Source organism: Gymnoscopelus microlampas (genome assembly GCF_963454915.1).
Source record: "Gymnoscopelus microlampas genome assembly, chromosome: 22".
Lineage (NCBI taxonomy): Eukaryota > Metazoa > Chordata > Actinopteri > Myctophiformes > Myctophidae > Gymnoscopelus > Gymnoscopelus microlampas.
This window is the reverse complement of record NC_139959.1, coordinates 1138342-1155442: the sequence shown is the minus strand read 5'-3', so window position 1 is coordinate 1155442 and position 17101 is coordinate 1138342. Positions and strand designations below refer to the sequence as shown.

The 17101-nt window shown below is 40.6% G+C and overlaps 1 protein-coding gene across 1 annotated transcript in view; it reads right to left on the bottom strand.

Annotated features, from left to right (window-relative positions):
* The window catches only part of LOC311039071 (RPA-related protein RADX-like), a gene marked incomplete at its 3' end in the record, with an annotated part of 46182 nt that overhangs the window by 12617 nt on the left and 16464 nt on the right, over nucleotides 1–17101 (bottom strand). The window contains exons 7-10 of the mRNA XM_084048713.1: nucleotides 16732–16840; nucleotides 14981–15093; nucleotides 14532–14651; nucleotides 1266–1361 (exon numbers count right to left, since the gene is read on the bottom strand). Of these exons, the coding sequence (XP_083904839.1) occupies nucleotides 1266–1361; nucleotides 14532–14651; nucleotides 14981–15093; nucleotides 16732–16840 (438 nt within the window). The remainder of the gene's footprint in view (nucleotides 1–1265; nucleotides 1362–14531; nucleotides 14652–14980; nucleotides 15094–16731; nucleotides 16841–17101) is intronic.

Here is a 17101-nt window from a genome sequence, read left to right as displayed (position 1 = left end):
ATGTGATTGTCTTGAATGCGCCCCACCGGAAGTCTCGCTAGACGACATTGAAATCTCGAGATTGAAATATGAAATATATCAAAATATGCGATCTAGCGCAAGGCATATTGCTGCGCGTTTTTAGCTGTGACGGACGGAGTTATGAATTTTTTCTACTGTACGATTCATCCTAAGATATCATAACATCATAGAAAAGGTAAGAAAACCGTGGTCCAAAATTCCCCTTTAAGTTTTGTTTGACTCGGTTCCACACAAATATTGTGAAAATAGCCAATCTACAAGCTCACAACGCCTTGCAATGCTAGGCGCTGTGAGCTTGTAGATCAGCTATTTTCACGATTTTTGCCTCTTTCTTATATTATTTGACAATTTGGCCAATGTTTGACCAGTTTTTATAGTATAGTTTACTTTGGATGCAGTATTTTTTCATAACACTTTTTAGGTAGGTCTTAAAAGTCCTTACATTTTCACTTTCTGGGACCCTCCCAAAACCACAGGTTGAGAACCACTGGACTAAAACTAGGAAAAAACATTTTTGTCGACTACTTTTCTTCACTGACGAAAACTAACTAAAAACTAACCGTACTAATACCATGACTAAATACATTAACATTTATACATTTATCTCATTTATATTGAGATTTATTTTGGGTCTTTTCATGCCTTTATTATTGATAGGACAGTAGGCTGACAGGAAATGGGGAGTGACACGCAGCAAAGGACGTCGGGATTAGGACTCGAACCCGCGACGCGCTGTCAGGCTACATTGTATCCTAGGTGCTCGGACTGCTAGACCAGCGGTCCGGGCCACATATTGCCAATTTTGTCAACAAATAAAAACTAGTCTAAAATGTTAGGGAGGGTCTGGGGAGAAGAGATCCAGTAAGAACTATTCATTTTATGCTTGGTTGCACGCAGGTGTCCTGCTCCTAAGCCATATAAATCACGCCATCAAGGCCCGCCAAAATACATTTTAGTCGACAACATCAACTGTAGATTTTAATTGACTAAAACCAGACAAAAACAAAAGAAAATCAGATGACCACAATGTGACTAAAAACAAAAAAAATGCCGTCAGAATTAACACTGTATCAGTGTTGAGACAACACCGTGCTGTCACACACACACACACACACACACACACACACACACACACACACACACACACACACACACACACACACACACACACACACACACCTCATATAATATCTTGTCTAGTTATCTATTTTTCTTTTCTGTTAAATCATTACAGATTTACTTACCGGTAATGAATATCTCGGTCTCACAGCTGCTTGTGAGGTACGGCAACGATCCTATCACCTGACAAACACTCATCTGGGTGCAAACCAGGTATGTCACTGACATAGAGGAGAGAACACATAACAAACCAGGTATGTCACTGACACACAATCACACAACTGACTAATTGCAATTATTTGAGATAATCGCAATTCTTTTTTTGCATAATCGTTTCCATGTTGCAACATATTAATACAATTTCATTTTCAAAAACAGTGGAAAATAGAAGAGCTACAATTGAATATAATAAATATTGAATATAAGTTATTTGTCATATCTGCCCTGTGCAACTTCAATTTACAAAGCCTTAAAAGACAAAGAGAAATGTAATTTCTATTCATAATAATGTTCCAATGTCGACAACATGAAATCATGGGTATTTGAGTGACACTTAATGGTCAAGTACAATGTCATAACGGTGGTGTATACTGATGTAGCGGACATGGCGTAATAATTATGGGAAATATTAATGATAATTATGAAAATATTAAAAATATTTTATGAAAAATCAAAATATTGATTTTCACCAAAAATTAAGGAATTGCGCAAATTAAGGGATTAATTTGCACCTCCACACAACCATGAAAAGGGCTACGCAAGAATCTTGGACACAGTAATGATGCATGGGTTCTGGTTAGAAAATTATTGAAATCATTTGGAAAAGGACTTCCGTTTATACCAAAATAAAGTGTTTATTAAGATAACTCCTATGTAGATATTAAAACAACCAATGAAATGGGGAAAAGAACAATAGATCGATAACTCAAAAGATGATGAAACTGGTTAAAATCTCAACAAAATACAAAATCACAGATCTACAATTCAATCAGGTCAAATCGGGAAATGGCCACGTGTTAATCTACTAAAGGAGAAAGAGGGATTAAAGTCATAAAAGAAAAGAGAAAGATCAATGATTAAAAATAGCTAATCTACCCTCACACTACACTCAGGTTGCCACACCACATGTGAATGCATTATGCTCGCCTGGTCCATTGGGATAGGAGAGAAGATGATTCCATTGTCTCTGGGGAAGAGACCATGAGGCGTTGGCTAGCAGGTTTGGCTAGCGTCCGGGCAGTAGCGTCTGTGCTGCTACTTCACTACGTCACGAGGTCCTTCTCAGTCTCCACTCAACTTGGATTGAGGAGACAGTATGTGTGGCTTTTGGCCCACGTGTAGAGAGGGAGCAGTTGGTCGTGGGCATCGGGTAGCGGTTCAGCAGTCCTCAGTCTCCATTCAAACTCGGATTTGAAGAGACAGGATGTGTGGCCAAGGGCCCACGTGTAGAGTAGAGGGACCAGGGCATCTGGCTTTTGCTGGAGAGCTCGGCGTAGGCCGGTGGTTCTTCTCGTTGGGAGAACCTGAGGCGTTGGCTAGCATGGATAGCTAGCGTCCGTGCAGGGGACAGGGCCAGTTGTAGAGAGGGAGAAGGGACTTCTGCTCAACCTTCCTGTTGCTGTGGTCGTTGGGAGAGAGGCACGGGGGAATGTTCACCCCGGAGATAGCAGTGGAAGAGGGGACTCCGTCAACCCTCAGTGTCATCAAAAGCGCAGTGGAAAAAGAGAGAACTGGGTGACCAGCTCTTTTATAGGTAGAAGGAGAGGTCTTGGCTTCTTGGCCCATTGGGGCATGTTGGAGGCAGCTGTATGGGTGGCAACCTCCCTTACTACAGTATGAAAACTAAAACTTCTCTGCTAACTATCTTGTGGACCTTCTATTAATACATTTGGCGGGATATTTGGAATCACAATGAATTTAGAATGGTCTAGGTACTAGACGTGAAGGCTTTATGTCAAATAGAAAGCAGGATAAGCATCAAAGTGTAATTAACAAGGAAAGCATCACATTTAAAACACCATATTATTGTTGTAGTCATAATACAGGACAATAAATATATATTTTGAAGTCACAGAACATAATACATAAGCCAATTTATTCAAAGTTCTTGTTGCTCATGGTCTTGTTCAGTTAGTCTGTGTGTGTGATATTGGGGCAGAAAAGCAAGACATGCTTACATGTCATAAAAGTCTCCGGTTTCATTCTTATCTCTTAAAGGATGCCGGACAGAGAGAGAGAGAGAGAGAGAGACACCCAAGTAGGACGTGTGTCTCTGACGACATTCCATTGAGCAATAAAGGTTTCTCCTTATCTCAAAGCATGCATCCTTAGGAGATCTGTGTTCCCTCTGAAAGAAAAGGGGGGGTCTTTCGCGCTAAGCCAAGGGTCCATTTGGTTATGTGAAGTAAAGAAAAACAAATTGCTTTGCTTTCTATGTCCACACCTGGCAGCCTCGGCATTATCATTACAGACCTCCCCTTGTTATCAATATCAGACGAAACGAAACGTTGACGTCACGACCTTTGATAACACAAAAGAAAATGTGAGAGGACAACAGGAACATAGAAAGCATAGCATATGCATTCACATGTCAATGGCAACTCTTTCATTAAGCTGATCTAGTGACACTGGATCTGATTGCTTGAAAGAAATTTACCTTTTAGGCATTGGCAGTCACTACTGTCTGTTTCCTATTTTCTGAGAGGGCTTTCGGATAATCACAAACACACCTAAGAAAACATTATAAACTAGAAAGTACTGTTCCTGAAGAAACAGTGTGGGATCGCTAAGAATGTTGCAGGTATTGAGTATTGATAGTGTTAGTAGTGTTATAGGTTTGAAAGGTTTGAAAGGTTTGAAAGGTTTAAAGGGTTTGAAGGGTTTGAAAAGTTTGAAAGGTTCTAAAGGTTTGAAAGGTTCTAAAGGTTTGAAAGGTTCTAAAGGTTTGAATGGTTTGAAAGGTTCTGAAGGTTTGAAAGGTTCTAAAGGTTTGAATGGTTTGAAAGGTTCTAAAGGTTTGAAAGGTTCTAAAGGTTTGAAAGGTGTGAAAGGTTTGAAAGGTGTTAAAGTATTAGTGTTAAAAGTTTTTATAGTGTTGGCAGTATTGAATAGTGTAAAATGTATTTTTTAGGGTAAAACAGTGATAGCTAGATAGCTAGGCGGTTGCTAGGGTCTAATAGGCGGTTGCTAGGGTAAAACAGGTGGTTGCTAGGGTAAAACAGGTGGTTGCTAGGGCCTAATAAGCTGTTGCTAGGGTCTAATAGGTGGTTGCTAGGGTCTAATTGGTGGTTGCTAGGGTAAAACAGGAGGTTGCTGGGGTAAAACGGGTGGTTGCTAGGGTAAACAGGTGGTTGCTAGGGTGTAATACGTGGTTGCTAGGGTCTAATAGGGGGTTGCTAAGGTTTAATATGCAGTTTATATGGTCTAATATGCGGTTGCTAGGGTACAAAAGGTGGTTGCTAGGCTAAAACGGTGGTTGCTAGGGTGTAATAGGTGGTTGCTAGGGTATAATAGGTGGTTGCTAGGCTCTAATATGGTGTTGTTAGGGTATAATAAGCAGTTGCTAGGCTCCACTGTGGCTAAATAGCATTTCTCCATTGAAATGAATGGGATTGTTTTAGCAGTAAAAAGTGAAATATCTCTAAAAGTACAAATTATTTCAAAAATTCAAATGGTAGCCAATATGTCCTAAGTAGGCTGAACGTTATAGAGTTGGAACGGAGTTTCTAGCTAAAAGTATGAATTTCCCCATTGAAATGAATGGGCTTTTTTTAGAAGTAAAAAGTGCAATATCTCTAAAAGTACAAATTATTTCAAAAATTTGAATAATAGCCGACATGTCCTGAGTAGGCCAAACGTTGAAGAGTTGGAACGGAGTTTGTAGCTAAAAGTATGAAGGACTAGTTAGGTGCCAAAAAACGGGCGGAATAATAATAATAACTAGAAAGTACTGTTCCTGAAGAAACAGTGTGGGATCGCTAAGAATGTTGCAGGTATTGAGTATTGATAGTGTTAATAGTGCTATAGGTTTGAAGGTTTGAAAGGTTTGAAAGGTTTAAAGGGTTTGAAGGGTTTGAAAAGTTTGAAAGGTTTGAAAGGTTTGAAAGGTTTGAAAGGTTTGAAAGGTTCTAAAGGTTTGAAAGGTTCTAAAGGTTTGAATGGTTTGAAAGGTTTGAATGGTTTGAAAGGTTCTAAAGGTTTGAAAGGTTCTAAAGGTTTGAAAGGTTCTAAAGGTTCTAAAGGTTTGAAAGGTTCTAAAGGTTCTAAAAGTTCTAAAGGTTTGAAAGGTTCTAAAGGTTTGAAAGGTTCTAAAGGTTTGAATGGTTTGAAAGGTTCTAAAGGTTCTAAAGGTTCTAAAGGTTCTAAAGGTTTGAAAGGTTTGAAAGGTGTGAAAGGTTTGAAAGGTGTTAAAGTATTAGTGTTAAAAGTTTTTATAGTGTTGGCAGTGTTGAATAGTGTAAAATGTATTTTTTTAGGGTAACACAGTGATAGCTAGGTTCTAATAGGCGGTTGCTAGGGTCTAATATGCGGTTGCTAGGGTCTAATAGGTGGTTGCTAGGGTAAAACAGGTGGTTGCTAGGGTAAAACAGGTGGTTGCTAGGGCCTAATAAGCGGTCGCTAGGGTCTAATAGGTGGTTGCTAGGGTCTAATTGGTGGTTGCTAGGGTAAAAAAGGTGGTTGCTGGGGTAAAACGGGTGGTTGCTAGGGTAAAAAGGTGGTTGCTATGGTGTAATACGTGGTTGCTAGGGTCTAATAGGGGGTTGCTAAGGTTTAATATGCAGTTTATATGGTCTAATATGCGGTTGCTAGGGTACAAAAGGTGGTTGCTAGGGTAAAACGGTGGTTGCTAGGGTGTAATAGGTGGTTGCTAGGGTATAATAGGTGGTTGCTAGGCTCTAATATGGTGTTGTTAGGGTATAATAAGCAGTTGCTAGGCTCCACTGTGGCTAAATAGCATTTCTCCATTGAAATGAATGGGATTGTTTTAGCAGTAAAAAGTGAAATATCTCTAAAAGTACAAATTATTTCAAAAATTCAAATGGTAGCCAATATGTCCTAAGTAGGCTGAACGTTATAGAGTTGGAACGGAGTTTCTAGCTAAAAGTATGAATTTCCCCATTGAAATGAATGGGCTTTTTTTAGAAGTAAAAAGTGCAATATCTCTAAAAGTACAAATTATTTCAAAAATTTGAATGTAAGCCGACATGTCCTGAGTAGGCCGAACGTTGAAGAGTTGGAACGGAGTTTGTAGCTAAAAGTATGAAGGACTAGTTAGGTGCCAAAAAAACACCGTCCACAATAACAGTAGTGTGATCGCTTTAGCGATCCCACAACTAGAAAGTACTGTTCCTGAAGAAACAGTGTGGGATCGCTAAGAATGTTGCAGGTATTGAGTATTGATAGTGTTAGTAGTGTTATAGGTTTGAAAGGTTTGAAAGGTTTAAAGGGTTTGAAGGTTTTGAAAAGTTTGAAAGGTTTGAAAGGTTTGAAAGGTTCTAAAGGTTTGAAAGGTTCTAAAGGTTTGAAAGGTTCTAAAGGTTTGAATGGTTTGAAAGGTTCTAAATGTTCTAAAGGTTCTAAAGGTTTGAAAGGTTCTAAAGGTTCTAAAGGTTTGAAAGGTTTGAAAGGTGTTAAAGTATTAGTGTTAAAAGTTTTTATAGTGTTGGCAGTGTTGAATAGTGTAAAATGTATTTTTTTTTGGGTAAAACAGTGATAGTTAAGTTCTAATAGGCGGTTGCTAGGGTCTAATAGGCGGTTGCTAGGGTCTAATAGGTGGTTGCTAGGGTAAAACAGGTGGTTGCTAAGGTAAAAAAGGTGGTTGCTAGGGCCTAATAAGCGGTTGCTAGGGTCTAATAGGTGGTTGCTAGGGTCTAATTGGTGGTTGCTGGGGTAAAACGGGTGGTTGCTAGGGTAAACAGGTGGTTGCTAGGGTGTAATACGTGGTTGCTAGGGTCTAATAGGGGGTTGCTAAGGTTTAATATGCAGTTTATATGGTCTAATATACGGTTGCTAGGGTACAAAAGGTGGTTGCTAGGGTAAAACGGTGGTTGCTAGGGTGTAATAGGTGGTTGCTAGGGTATAATAGGTGGTTGCTAGGCTCTAATATGGTGTTGTTAGGGTATAATAAGCAGTTGCTAGGCTCCACTGTGGCTAAATAGCATTTCTCCATTGAAATGAATGGGATTGTTTTAGCAGTAAAAAGTGAAATATCTCTAAAAGTACAAATTATTTCAAAAATTCAAATGGTAGCCAATATGTCCTAAGTAGGCTGAACGTTATAGAGTTGGAACGGAGTTTCTAGCTAAAAGTATGAATTTCCCCATTGAAATGAATGGGCTTTTTTTAGAAGTAAAAAGTGCAATATCTCTAAAAGTACAAATTATTTCAAAAATTTGAATGTAAGCCGACATGTCCTGAGTAGGCCGAACGTTGAAGAGTTGGAACGGAGTTTGTAGCTAAAAGTATGAAGGACTAGTTAGGTGCCAAAAAACGGGCGGAATAAATATATAATAATAATAAATATGCACAATAACATTAGTGTGATCGCTTTAGCGATCCCACAATAAATATGCAAGATAACATTAGTGTGATCGCTTTAGCGATCCCACAATCAGAGACCAAAAAAAAAAGAAAATTCCTAATATATATTGGGGTATCATTTTGAGGAGTAATGTGGTAGCACTTTTTGTGACTTTTAGATGTGAGAGCTCACGCTTGCTGGAATATATATATACACTGGGTGACCTTTTTGGCTTGGTTACACAAGAGCAGATCGGAAGTCCAACATGAATGCTTATTCTCTCAAAGAGTTTGGTTGGTTGTCCACTAGGGTAAATCCTGATTTACTTGGATGATAAGGAAATGGATTAGTCCTTGCCTGGATAATAAGTACTTACTTCCTGTTTAAGACAACCAATTATAACACATTCTTTGTAAGAGGTACAGGTTAAAGTTTGTATGGTTTTTAACTAAGGTTAAGAAGTTGCTGCAGATTTGAGAACCTATGTAACAAGGGTCTTGCTCCTCCCCTTAGTCACATCCTGTGTGCAGAGACAACAATTTCTATTATAGCTGAATTGACTGAACAACACTACAAGTCTTAGTTAGTCCAGTTCCTGTTAACTGGGTTCTTGTAGCAACCATCATACATCACTATCAGTGTAATACACTTTTGGTAGGGCAAAGAGAGGAAACCTCACTAAACGTGAGTGGAATTACAGTGTACCTTGTTAATAGCATGCTTTTAATCCACCTAGGGTTAGTAAACTATTCAAGCACACAAACCAGACAGTGTTCATTATCATAGAATGACTGAGGAGGTTAGTTAGGTGAGACACAAAATGAACTTGTTAAGCGTCTTGGAGAGAGGCCCATGTTATTTTGAGTAACCTGATCTACCCTTTATGAACACATTTGACTGTTGACTCTTTACTATTTTACTAGTTTGATGGGGTGCATGTATACATTAGTTTGTAAGCCAATGTAGTTTTGCTGCATGTCTATAAACATTGCAACCTGTTAACGCAAATGTTTCCTTTTAAACACAGGGCAGGTCACCTTTGGGTTTGTACAAGGAGACCCAAATGCACAAAAAGTTTAAAATTTGACAAAAAGTTTGAGAGACCTCTGTGCAAAAAGTAAAAATTTTGACAAAAAGTTTGAAATTTTGAAAACAACAGATATATATATATATACCGGACCCCCCTGATGTTTCCGATGAAACACAAACTATTGTGAAGTGGTGTCATCTGAAACATACATTGGAAATAGTCACAGTGTTTCTGTTTGCTAAACGCGATTAGGCCTCCTCCAATTGTCACAGACTGGGCTTGAATTTTGTGTGGCCGCGTGTTCGCGTGCCTTTCTTTGCCGTCGTGATTCTTTGGGGATCTCAGCTGGGAGCTGTTTTACACACTCAGGGTTCTCATGTTTTGTGCCATAGTTATCCCGTGAGGGAGGGCGACCGCGGTCGTTTGAGGAGGACCGAGCACATCTCCACGAGGGAGCTAGGTGGTCCCCCCCCCTGTATAGACCGTGGTCGTCCTGTCTCCTGGGCTGCCACCTATTGATTTGGGCATCCACAATTTTACAAGATGCACTGTGAGGTTCATTGCATTCTCTATCAAAAGCTGCCCGTGCCAGATTTCGTAACTCAGCGGCGGGCCTTTTAGAATTGATTCCAATAGGGATGTGCTTTTTAATGGAAGGGTGTAAATTATTCAAGAACAAATCCTTGAAATTGACATCTTCCTCCATATCCGGAACATTTTTGTTACCAAAAAATGCAATCCTCAAACGGTTATAAAATTGATTAACTTCTTCACCTTCGTGTTGACAGACGGACACGGCGGACAACAAACCCCCTAAGGCTCGGTGATCAGCAAATTCTTCAATTATCGCTTGACACAGAACGGGCCAATTTGCTCGGACCTCGTTTGTCTGTCGCCTGATAAAACCATTTACCTCGCGGTTTGCGGTTTGATAAATCAATTTAACCTTAGTATCTGTGTCACTTACACCACATTCTGCTAAGTGATATTCTATATCCTCCAAGTAAGATTCACCGGGCTTTGGGTCGAAAGGTGGGATGAATTTGGCAACTTTGGCTAAGTCGATATTACTCAGCGGATGCGCCGGCTGGCACCCCCCCGTGGTTTGAGGTAGGGGTACTGGTGCATTCAATGCGGCATAACCCCAGGCATATGGCTCGAGGGCAGGTTGCCCGGCCGCTGGAGGTATGTTCTGAAAAGATTGAAAAGACGGTAACATGGCGGGCAAGCTAACTGAGGCGTGTCCTTGGACATGGTGTTCAGCCTGAATGGGAGGTCTCTCTACCAGAGGCTGTTGCTGTGACACAGGGTAATGATCATTTCGAGGCTGACCAGAGAGTGCCTTTGATTGGCCTTGGAGGTCATGGAACCTTTTAACAAAGTCATTCTTACTGATCCAGTTACCTTTCTCTAGGAGCTCAGTTCTATCCCGCAATTGAGTGACACTGTCTTGTGCTATTTGTAACTTGACACTGTTTTGCGTGAAGTTTTCTGCAATGAGCAATTTTAGTTCAATGACAGTGTCTTGCAGTTGACCAATTTGCTGTTTGGCTAAGGTTATCTCACCATTTTGTTGCGTTTTTGCTTGCTCCAGTCCTATGTTAAAGTTCTGTAGCATGGTGATGTAACCTGTTGCCGCATTCAGTATAGCTGTCTGCTGTTGAGAGGCCTTTACGGCTGCATCTAGCATGGCAGTTTGCTGTTTTATTTGGTGTTGTGCCACTTCTAACTGAGTATTTTGCTGGCCTAAATCGGCTCTCAGCATTTTGTTAGTTGGTAGAGCACACCCAGTCTGTTCTATGTTAGTTTGACCTTTAGCTGTTTTAAAAGGTGCAACCAGGTGACATGCTACAGTTTGACTCATATCTCTATCACAGTCAAATCGAACAGTGTCTTGCAGTTTAGGGTCAAAGCTGTCTGTTAAAAACTCCATGGCGTGTTTTATTGTGTATACAACTGAGTGTAACACGTGACGGAGCCCTTTTAAAGGATCTAAGTATATTAAAACTAACCCCAATATCACTGTTAACAATGTTATTAACTGACCGATTATATCGGAGTAGCTGAGGGGAGTGGAGGGCTCAGACATCTTGTTGCGCTACTCGCTCTTTCTATGACTAATCAGTCAGACTCGACAGGGAAGTCTCACATATGGGAAGTAAACGACAAGGATAGGATTCACTCATGCGGTTACAACACATACTGCAAGTTAGTCTTAGAATAGAGTTAGAACGAGAAACTATACCCAAACTCAAAGTGTATTAATCTTTAAATAACATTGGCCCTTTACTATAAAAGTGTCTTACACTGCCACAGTATGGACTATTAGTTACTACAAGACAGTCACTAGTATGAACTAGACAAAGGTGGTTCACTGGCCATTCTGTCACTGCCTGTGGTTTATGACATGCAAGATAAGGACCAGGCTTCCTCGCCCCCCCTCCCTCTGTGCCCGTTTAAGGGGTGTTCAAAAGGGTGGGTGCGAGGTATGTGTGTGTGTGGGCGTGTGTGTTGGAGGCTAGAGACAAATGGAGGCCGTTTATGGCACTAAAAATGTCTCCTTCTAGTTGTCCCACACACACCACAGCACTTTCTCTACACCCTAGGTGGAGAGGTGCTTTAAACTATTAATTTAGTTTAGCTTACTGCTATGTGTCACTAAATTACAACTGGAGCACAAGTCTGCTTGTATCCAGTTACAAAAATAAATGTGCCACAGTTTCACTTTTACCTATCAACTTGTTGCAGTTTAATTATTGGTAGTTATTGGTTACACTAAGGATTAGTGATGACCTTATTTTTTTGTTTTTACTCTACAGGAAGTGAAGAATGCTGTATTTCGAACTTCCTCGACCATGGAGAGGGTCATTCAGTAATTACAATATCAAACTAAATTCAATGCAGATATATTAATCAATGCATCAAATGTAGGATATTTGACTATTACTATTAGTAACGGATTTGTTCACGCCACTAGTGTATACACACGGAGGGAGACTCCATGGACTTAAATTTAGCTCTTGTCAGATCGCTATTCCAACAGGCTTGATGACTCAGCGTAGCTAGAGTCAAAAATATAGTATTATACTATATGATATGACAATACATTATATTATCATGAAGTGAGGTGTCACACTGTTGCTATCACTAGGCTCTCAATCTAGCAGCAAAAAAGTGGGTAAAACTTTGACAACGAACCCTAACTCACGAGCTTCAGATTATTCTGCAAATTGGCCACCAGATGACGCCAGCATGAGTTCTCTAAATATCTGTGGGGGATTGGAGAGAAGGGGCACGGTTAAAGTGCCTTTGTTCTCTTACCACCACAGGAAATTAGATGTTTGGGAGGGAGACCTATTTTAAACAAGATTTTCTCTGGCAATTTTTCCAATATTTCCAATATTTCCAATTATTCTCTAACCAGACATCAGGGACTGTGCCTCACACGGGGCACCCCTTTATGTAGCGGACATGGCGTAATAATTATGGGAAATATTAATGATAATTATGAAAATATTAAAAATATTTTATCAAAATATTGATTTTCACCAAAAATTAAGGAATTGCGCAAATTAAGGGATTAATTCGCACCTCCACACAACCATGAAAAGGGCTACGCAAGAATCTTGGACACAGTAATGATGCATGGGTTCTGGTTAGAAAATTATTGAAATCATTTGGAAAAGGACTTCCGTTTATACCAAAATAAAGTGTTTATTAAGATAACTCCTATGTAGATATTAAAACAACCAATGAAATGGGGAAAAGAACAATAGATCGATAACTCAAAAGATGATGAAACTGGTTAAAATCTCAACAAAATACAAAATCACAGATCTACAATTCAATCAGGTCAAATCGGGAAATGGCCACGTGTTAATCTACTAAAGGAGAAAGAGGGATTAAAGTCATAAAAGAAAAGAGAAAGATCAATGATTAAAAATAGCTAATCTACCCTCACACTACACTCAGGTTGCCACACCACATGTGAATGCATTATGCTCGCCTGGTCCATTGGGATAGGACAGAAGATGATTCCATTGTCTCTGGGGAAGAGACCATGAGGCGTTGGCTAGCAGGTTTGGCTAGCGTCCGGGCAGTAGCGTCTGTGCTGCTACTTCACTACGTCACGAGGTCCTTCTCAGTCTCCACTCAACTTGGATTGAGGAGACAGTATGTGTGGCTTTTGGCCCACGTGTAGAGAGGGAGCAGTTGGTCGTGGGCATCGGGTAGCGGTTCAGCAGTCCTCAGTCTCCATTCAAACTCGGATTTGAAGAGACAGGATGTGTGGCCAAGGGCCCATGTGTAGAGTAGAGGGAGCAGGGCAGTTGTTCCGGGTCAGCAGGGCATCTGGCTTTTGCTGGAGAGCTCGGCGTAGGCCGGTGGTTCTTCTCGTTGGGAGAACCTGAGGCGTTGGCTAGCATGGATAGCTAGCGTCCGTGCAGGGGACAGGGCCAGTTGTAGAGAGGGAGAAGGGACTTCTGCTCAACCTTCCTGTTGCTGTGGTCGTTGGGAGAGAGGCACGGGGGAATGTTCACCCCGGAGATAGCAGTGGAAGAGGGGACTCCGTCAACCCTCAGTGTCATCAAAAGCGCAGTGGAAAAAGAGAGAGAGAACTGGGTGACCAGCTCTTTTATAGGTAGAAGGAGGGGTCTTGGCTTCTTGGCCCATTGGGGCATGTTGGAGGCAGCTGTATGGGTGGCAACCTCCCTTACTACAGTATGAAAACTAAAACTTCTCTGCTAACTATCTTGTGGACCTTCTATTAATACATTTGGCGGGATATTTGGAATCACAATGAATTTAGAATGGTCTAGGTACTAGACGTGAAGGCTTTATGTCAAATAGAAAGCAGGATAAGCATCAAAGTGTAATTAACAAGGAAAGCATCACATTTAAAACACCATATTATTGTTGTAGTCATAATACAGGACAATAAATATATATTTTGAAGTCACAGAACATAATACATAAGCCAATTTATTCAAAGTTCTTGTTGCTCATGGTCTTGTTCAGTTAGTCTGTGTGTGTGATATTGGGGCAGAAAAGCAAGACATGCTTACATGTCATAAAAGTCTCCGGTTTCATTCTTATCTCTTAAAGGATGCCGGATAGAGAGAGAGAGAGAGAGAGAGAGAGAGACACCCAAGTAGGACGTGTGTCTCTGACGACATTCCATTGAGCAATAAAGGTTTCTCCTTATCTCAAAGCATGCATCCTTAGGAGATCTGTGTTCCTTCTGAAAGGAAAGGGGGGGTCTTTCGCGCTAAGCCAAGGGTCCATTTGGTTATGTGAAGTAAAGAAAAACAAATTGCTTTGCTTTCTATGTCCACACCTGGCAGCCTCGGCATTATCATTACACTGACTATAACATATGATGTGAGGTCAGGTCAATGTTACATTTTTTACATTTTTTTTTACTTTACTGGACTATTTCCAATTTTCAATAGTTTCACCTATACTCCACTACATCAAATATTGTACTTTTTACTCCACTACAATTATTTGACAACTTTAGTTACTAGTTACTTTGCAGATTGGCATTGTTATTACAAAACATAAATTAACATTAACAGATAACAGATTTTTTTTATACATTTTGAAAACTTGGGAAATGGGGACATTTCTGCATAATGAACACTGTTTTGACACAGAATCAAATGTTTTATGGTCATGATTCACCAGGAGCCTGGATGGCTCGATTCCAGGCTTAAAATAATTAATATAAATATGTTCGGAAATCTCTATGGGAAGAATCAATGGTCTTTCTATCGGTAGAACCACAAAATGGCCACCACTGCTATGCCCTATAACATATTATGTGAGGTCAACGTTTCATACTGGGACAGACGGCGTTGAAAACATCTGGGCGAGAGGGGGAGAACAGCTGCAAGATGAAGGGATGCTTGGATGTGCCGTCCACCGCATGGACCCAACGATACGTCCAGTATTTGTCTGGACCTAAACAAAGACACAACATATAATCCATTTAGACTCTGTGTAATTTTTAGATTTCTTTGGCTATTCAAGAATAGCAGATATACAAGCTCATATTATTTTGCATTTTTTTTTACACAAATCTTCTGTGGTATCATTTTGGAGGTCCTTGGCACGAAAAAGGTTTGAGAACCACTGATTTAGAAGACATTTGTAGAATCAGCCTCAGGTGTTAAAAACAAACAGGTTCCTATCACAAACAGGTTCCTATCACACAAAGATTTGGCGGCCCCCCCTGTAGTAACTCTGAGGACCCCCTGATAAAGGGATGTAAACATGAACACAGCTCTTACCCTCGTTCCCTTTAGTCTTACAGGTTTCCTTCACTCTCTCAACACGACTTACAAACGTCACCAGACCGATGACATCACAGGCGGAGCCGCCGGTCACACTGTCCAAGTGTGACCTGGAAGGAGCGCGCACACACACACACACACACACACACACACACACACACACACACACACACACACACACACACACACCATTAAGACTGAGGCCGATTCTACCAATGCCTTCTAAACCAGTAGTTCTCAAACGAAACACTTTAGCGATTTTTCAAAAATGTTCTAAAATAGCAGATGTACAAGCTTGTAGATCTGCTATTTTTGAATAGCTAACGCTAAAATCTAAAATGACACAGATGCTTTCCGGTTTTAATGGGTTAATGTAATAGTAATACATTGTATTTATAATGCACTTCACATTTGGACAAATCTCAAAAAGCTATAATAAACATTTGCAAAAAAACATCTCACCACTGTTAAAAGAACACAGAAACAACACATTAAAAACATGAGGGCATAAAGCCTACCAGTGTAGCTAAAAAGAAAATTGCGTCTCTCAAAGGGATAGTTCACCCCTAAATAACTTTCGATTATTATTATTATTTTTCGATTAGTCACCCCATGGACACTTAAATTCATGGATATTTTTGTTTTTGTCACACTCCAAGCCAATAATTTGATGACCGGCAGCGGTTCCGGCACACATACTCTCCTATGAACTATCCCTTTAAATGAATCAACAGAGTGCGGCGCTCTCAGGTGGTATGGGAGAGCATTTCACAGTGCATTCCACCTGCTCTTCAAGACCTAAACTTCAATGTCCCCAGCATGAGATAATTGTATTTGATTTCAGTATGTCACAACGTTTTGTGACAAACTGCATTGCAATGCTTGCAAAGGAATAGATGATAGAACATGATAAGAGGCTAGCACGGGTCTGCCCGGAACCCAAAACCTGAGCCCCGAACTGAGAAAAGAGCCGGGTCCAAAATATTGACTTGTCCCTCGGGCACCGGTCGGATCGGTTTCAATTGCCACGGATCTTGGTCGGTCCATCTGAAATAGATGGACCTGTGAGTACTCGACGACCAGCTTTAAAAAAAATATTATTATTATAATTATTAAACTCTTTAAGCAACGGTTTTAAAATGAGATGTGCATTGTAATTATACGCTCCAGAATCCATATTGTCTGTTCTCGCAAATTGAACGAGCCAAGTTTAACGTTTACAGCCGATTGAAACAGCAGTCAATCTCAAGCGCACTGCACTGCTGAACACCATGGAGGTTTTCTTTAGCGAGGTCAAACGAACACAAAAGCCACCGGGAAGATGCAGTTGGAACGTCATCTGTGTGGAGCACGTCTGTGGTCATAATGTCATTATCTGCGGGAACGGACGGTATAAGAAATTCAGCGAAAATGTTCTCTGTGCCTGTAAACACAGGTCTGTTTTGGATCGGGTACATTTTTTTGGGACCCGTGCTACCCTCTAGTCTAGAACAGTTGTTCTCAACCTTTTCAGGCCGTGAGTGACCCCCCAAAAATAATCATATTTGAACTGGGGACCCCCCTACTTGGCATAGTAGGAGTTGAAGCATTACGTTTTGTTTTGACTCGGTTCCACAGATAAAATATAAAATAGATGATCTACAAGCTCACAACGCCTCGCATTGCGACCCCCTGGGGGTCCCGACCCACACATTGAGAACCACTGCTCTAGAACAGGCTATAATGGGATGAGAGGGACTCATCTTTACCTGCAGGTAAACTGGTAGGAGACCTCAGGAAGTCCCCACTGAGACGGAACACATTTGGGTGGGACGACAGTAATGGCTGCAGCTGGACTCCAAGGGTTCAAGCCAATCTCTGCCACACACAAATATATTACATTAGGGTGGTGGGAAGGGGGGTGGGGGACAAGAACCTACTGTTATGTCACAAGAGAATATCATAAGATTTTAGTCGACTGAATCTACAGTTGATTTAGTCAACTAAAAAATATGTTGACGGCCCGTAATGCCTGATTTATACTAACAGTAGCTGTGTGCCGAAAATGGCCGATCTACAAACTCAGAAAGGTTGTAGATTGGCTAGTTTCAAGTTCAAGTTTATTATGTCCCAAACTGG